The sequence below is a fragment of the Orbicella faveolata genome, unplaced genomic scaffold (assembly GCF_042242905.1).
Source record: "Orbicella faveolata isolate gen_17 unplaced genomic scaffold, um_ofav_v1 contig_34, whole genome shotgun sequence".
Taxonomy (NCBI): domain Eukaryota; kingdom Metazoa; phylum Cnidaria; class Anthozoa; order Scleractinia; family Merulinidae; genus Orbicella; species Orbicella faveolata.
Window position 1 is genome coordinate 32,449,083 of NW_028301563.1, and position 5,918 is coordinate 32,455,000.

A 5,918-nucleotide genomic window follows, 5' to 3' on the forward strand; every position below is an offset into this window, starting at 1 on the left:
TGGAGTTGAAACAGTGAAGCGCAAAGGCATTTTTAACGTTTTTTTGTTATTTGATTATATACCATCGTGGAAAATAAGCGGTTTGATTTAAGAGTTCTCTTTTGACAACAAAGCAGTCTCTCTTTTCTCACTTCCTATTGTTCGTTTTCATGCTTTCAAGCGCTTTTCAAAATCTTTTTTTCATAGCTGTAGGCTACGCACGATCAGTTCTAATTGTTTCGAGTCAACCTCTGTTCAACCTGAAAGGTTAAGATGCAGTTACACTTTCATAGCACGACGGAATTCGACGACTAGACAGAAGTCCACTGGTACTCGGGGGACTGCTACCATTGGTGCACTAGAAGTCGGAAAATCATCGGGCTTACTTTACGAAGAGCGACGAAGAGCTGCGAAAAAAAGATGTCTGCTGTCTGTAAGTAATGCTGGCTCAAATATATTAGTCCAACCCAGTCTCCCCCCTATACATCAAATGCATGAAATATGGCGGACGCTCGAAGGGCTGAGTCCTCGAAAAGAGAGGATATTAACCAAGGTTTTTCTCAAAGTATCGCATCGGAAGATAAAAAGTCTGAAAATATGTCGACTAGTCCCTCGATGAATCAACAAAATGCGCTTTATTCGCGCTCACAGGAGCCGTGGAACGTGCTTATGTACTGGATGTCGGCTCAGTATTATCAACAATATTATTATCAGTTTTTTTCGTATATGTACTACTGGCAAACGATGGCATCAAACTCCATGTACCAGGGAGCATTTCAATCTCAAAGCAACTTTCCACAGTCGGGTTTACACCAGCAGGAATCGCAGAGCTCTCTTAGAGGACAACAACCTCAAAACAATGCCGGTTTGGCGCCTGGTCGAGCGGCTCCGTGGGTTTTCCAAGGACAGCGGGCAGTTAGAACAGGTTTGTTGTTAAATCCGCTGTAACTGGTGTGGTTACAGAATTTCGGATTGTATTTCAGTGAAATTTGAATGCAATACAACGACCAAACTTAATAGAACAGGCAAGAGGCAATTTCCCAGCTGTATAGACTTACACATACATTTACAAGCAATTATTGTCATACTTATACACTTCTGTATAGTTAATGATTAAATAGCCAATGGCGCTTGTGTGTTCACATAGCTGTCAGCAAGAGAGTTTGTGAGAATTTGAAAGTTAGTCTAAACTGGAGCCTCAGACTTAAAGAACCTTTCGATAATTTTTACCAAAACTTGTGATCTGCGCACATGAACCTCTTCCTCTCACTGCTCTTGCAGGGTTACTATTTTCAGCAGACAGGGGGTGTCGCTACTTTTGAGCCCAGGGGGGACTCCCATATGAAAAGGTCAGGGATGATCATTGGAACATTTGAATTAAACCCATAAAGACCAATCTCAGCGTGGCTTGAGCTTTATTTGACCCCTAAAAGATACCACTTAAAATGGAATAGACATGATTACCAGCTGCTGATCAGGAAAGGAGCCCGCACTAGTAGACCAGACTTGAGAGACCACAGGAATTGAGCCAAAACTGGAAATAAGAGTGTTTTAGAAATTATTGTTTCTTTGAGTGCACCCTGAAAGATTCTTTGATAGCTAAATATAGTGGCATTTGGTTGTAAACACCTAAAGTGAGACCAGAATCCTTGATTTATACCCCTGAGCAAGGCAAAGAGCATCCAGGGCTTCGTGACCTTTTCATATGGAATCCTCCACTGGACTTTGGAATATTAAAAATGTTTACTGTGTAGGAGTGGATCCTTCTAACTATAACCATAACCATGTCAAATGTAAAGATAGTCATATCACTGATGCTTCAGATGTGAGCATAAACATAACTACTTTTGTTTAGAGCAAAACTGACTAATTGAAAGAGAGCAAAACGGTTAGAGGTTAAGGTAAGGTAAAGGTGAACTTCATTTGATAGGTAGGTTGAAATGGGGTTGACAGCCGAAGGGCTGATTTGGACCTACTATACACAAAATTTAAAGTTTTACAAACACTAAAGATATTAACAGAAGAATAACAACTATGTACAAGTCAAATTAATTGATGTTGTTAGCATGGGACAAAGAAAAATTCTGAGTCCCATGAAATTTTACAAACACGAAAGATATTAACAGAAGAATAAGAACTATGTACAAGTCAAATTAATTGATGTTGTTAGCATGGGACAAAGAAAAATTCTGAGTCCCATGAAATTAAGCCCCAACTGTCCCATGACCTACCAGAAACCGACCAGGTGCTCCAGCCATCGAGCTGTGTAGACTTGAGGAGGGTAGGGATTTACATGTGTATCTGGCGGAAAGCATTATCCTCCCATTGTCTTGAAAAGAGGATGTAAAATTAACTGATTTATGGTTCTTTTGTTTGCCTACAGTTTGTGAAGTACAGATTGCACCCATCTCTAAGAGAATCTATGCAGAAATTCTGGACTTTATTTTCCTTTACTTTACCAAGGTCCTTGTGTTCTCAATTATGTAGTAAGTGTACACCAATGTACCTGTTTGTACTGATAAAATAATTTGTGCCTTGTCCCTGTGCTTGTGCTTGGGTCTATGAGAAGTTCTGTTTTGCTTGATTCAAAAAAAATTATACAAATTTGTGAAAGTCCTGCCACAGTATTGTTTAACTCCATGGCTTTGGAAAATAAAGTTCTGTACACACTTTATTTCATACTGGCTCTATCCTGTACACTTACAGTTTAACTCCCATTAAATGGTCACCCTCGGGGAAATGGATAGTGGCCGCTGAAAAGGAACTTAGCTGGTTAATATCTAGGTAAAAATAATAGAAAAACCCTCATCAGGACTTTGATTACTGACTGCCTAATAGGGGTGGCTGTTTAATAGGTGGCTACTAATAGCGGTTTGACTGGTATGTGGTGAAAATGAACTCAACTTGGGGCTGCCCCAAAAGCCATGAAGTATGAAGCTACACCTGTACCAAAATTTCCACATAATGAAAAAAGGTCTGTGTCAGGGGTAAGGATATTTTCTAGAACAATGCATTCTGATATCCAATTTTCCACTAAAAGTGCTTGTTTTCTAGTGATGATTTGGAGCGGTACAGCCAGTTGCAGTACACCTTAATAACAGATGAAAATGCAAGTCTAAACGATATTGAGGAGCTGCTTATGCAAGCTTTAGTGTACAGACTGATAGTGTTTGCATATGAGGTAAATATTTAACCATATGAGGAAGTAGCAGATCCCATTAAAATAGTGCTCAATACACATATAGTGTAGAGCTGAGTATATGAGTAATAACGAAGAGGCAAGATTTGCTGTTACTCCGAGTTTCGTGCTTACGCACTCATCAGACAGGTAAATATTTATAAATTTTAAATCCAGTAATTTTCTTTAAGATTCAATGAAATTAATCTTGCCATATTTCAGTCTTAGTTGCCACAAAGTTTTGAAGTGCAGGTTGTAAGGGTTTATGTTCTTGTTGTAGGGGCTGATTTTGATAACTTTTTCATAAGAATCAGACAAAAATAGATGTTTTTCACTGGTACAACAGCTACTTTTGACAATGTTGCTACAAGTATGTACAATACATCAATGGGTGTCTGCCTCGTGTAGGTAACTAAAGCCATGTTATTTCACTTCTTAAGTACTTCACCCATAACAGTTATTACACAGCAATTTGTTTTCCTCTGGTAACCATTTCTCTGAGAAACTACAGTGAAAACTGTATTGAGCGAACTGCATAATAGAAACCCAGCATTCAGTGGACAGTGGTCTCCGTAAGCCCTTAACTTTTCTTGACTTCTCATATTTTCTGTAAAATGCACTTGTGTCAAGCAGATAACTCTAATTTAGTAGACACTACTAAATTAGACTACACTACACTCGTGTAATACACCTATGCATAGTTCACATATATCTGAGCTGCACTGTAGCAAGGGTCCTGAGGGTATCCGCTTAATACAAGCCTCACTGTATTTCCCACATTATTTTAACATTATTCTAATTTATTATATTTTTTACGACACGTAAAGCCGCTAGATTACGCTTGGATAGGTGCTATAAAAGTACTATTTATTATTATTTGGACAGCAATTGGCTTCCAGTGACTTAAAATGCTATTTGAGATATCACTTTTTTTGCTATTACAAGGTATTCTTCCTTATGGGTGGCCTTCACGGCAGTGTAGGAGGTGCTACACCTGGCAAATACCTTATGGGTTTGTCAATAGTTGCTACAGATCACATCAGTTTGGTAGCACATCTACCAGCTGGCGACAGAGTCAGGATTGAACCAGGAGGAAACTTGGGATTCCGGAGGTAAAATGCATATCTTGTCATTTTTTACTGATGGAATGCTAGTCCATTACAGGCCACCAGCAACCTCATCATTTTTCAGTCCATTTATCTTTTTGTATACTACATGTATGTACCTCTGGGCTGGGTTGTTCAAAACCCGACTAAGCTAACCAAGGATTAGCGAGAATTTTTATTTCAGTTTTGTAACTTTTCGTTGAGGTACTCTGTTTATATTGTTTGCCCTTCAGTTTTTAGTTTAAATAATCTCAAACTAGATTAAAAATAAGCATTGAAAAGCACTTTTGTACAGGAAAAATTAATACTTCGGTTAACTTTTAATCCTGGATAAACGTTAAACTGATCTAGGACAGAGAGGAGAGAGGCAATACAAGGGTTAAATGTCTTGCCCAGGACTGTGACCACAACATAATCATGATACCCACCTTTTTTATCCAGAGTTTTGGACACTTGCTAATAAGTATTAGTATCACCCAACTAGTGGACTAATGCAAATCCTGCATTTTGATTGGCTATGCTACCAGGGGACTATTAGTAATAGTCATCGAGTAGCTAAATTGGTGCCATCGAGCGTGACGCTTTCTTTCGTTTTATTCCCAAATAAATATTTCTTCAACTTGCATTTGCTAACTTTATTATTACCTTTTCTGTCCGACTAGTTGGGTGATACTAAAACAATTAGACCCTTCGCCCTCAAGGGCCATGGGTCAATAGCCCATTCGGCTTCGCCTCATGGGGTATTGACCCGTAGCCCGCAAGGGCTATGGGTCTAATTGTTAATTAGAAAACAGTCCTAAGAAAATATGCATGCTGATTGGTTAAAAATTGTGTTTCTATAATTCGACAGAAACACAGAACTAGCACAAGCTGTTAACGTAATGCTGGTGTGTGCAAAGAGAATTTACATTTTGATGGTCAAAGTAAAAAAGTTGTTTTCCTTTTCTCGTTCTCCCAAACTTCCACTTGTGTTTCTATAACTCAGTAGAAACACGGAGAACATATTTTCCATTTCTTAATTATCAATTTTTATTTTATTTTCCAGATCATTTGTAAGAGCCTTAGTGAAGAACTTCTCCATGACATTGCTGTTCCCAGTGTTTTTAACAATCCTCTTTTTTCAACACAATCGCACAATTTATGATGTCATTTCTAACTCAACTGTAGTCGTCACTGCACCTGCTCAACCAAGACAACAGAATCTTCGTCGTCGATAAGTTTAATGCGATTACAAGTTTGTATGTGTACCTGTCACTTTCTCTCATAGTTTGTGCAGCATGTTCTCATGTCGTACAGAAATTGTTGTATATACTTTTACTTAAAAACTAGTGTTACCCACAATTTACCTGACTGTCTTGAACATTACAAGTTTTGTTATGTCGATGCCCCATTCACAGTTGATTTGCTAAACTACATAAACCTAGACTGCCTTACAATCACCTCCTGAAGACAGTTCCTTTCTTTTCACCCGAGGGAAAGCTCAGTCGGTGAAGTTTTATATGTAGTGGACGTTGTAATAATGGAGGCCAGCCACTGCAGTACTGTTCTTGAAAGAAAAATTCGCTTAAAAAAACGGTTTGTACGTCCCACATTTGACAATGTTTAGGCGCAAAATGCAAAATCGTACATTTGCAGTCATGGCAAGTCGTGAAGGC

The 5,918-nt window shown here is 38.6% G+C and overlaps 1 protein-coding gene across 1 annotated transcript in view; it reads left to right on the plus strand.

Annotated features, from left to right (window-relative positions):
* The first annotated feature begins 440 nt into the window (after positions 1-440).
* The window catches only part of LOC110045251 (protein FAM8A1-like), a 5,642-nt gene continuing 164 nt past the window's right edge, over positions 441-5,918 (plus strand). The window contains exons 1-5 of the mRNA XM_089270494.1: positions 441-904; positions 2,363-2,465; positions 3,034-3,160; positions 4,103-4,269; positions 5,309-5,918. The exon at positions 5,309-5,918 is cut by the window's right edge and continues 164 nt beyond it. Of these exons, the coding sequence (XP_089126620.1) occupies positions 481-904; positions 2,363-2,465; positions 3,034-3,160; positions 4,103-4,269; positions 5,309-5,480 (993 nt within the window). The 5' untranslated portion in view covers positions 441-480 and the 3' untranslated portion in view covers positions 5,481-5,918. The remainder of the gene's footprint in view (positions 905-2,362; positions 2,466-3,033; positions 3,161-4,102; positions 4,270-5,308) is intronic.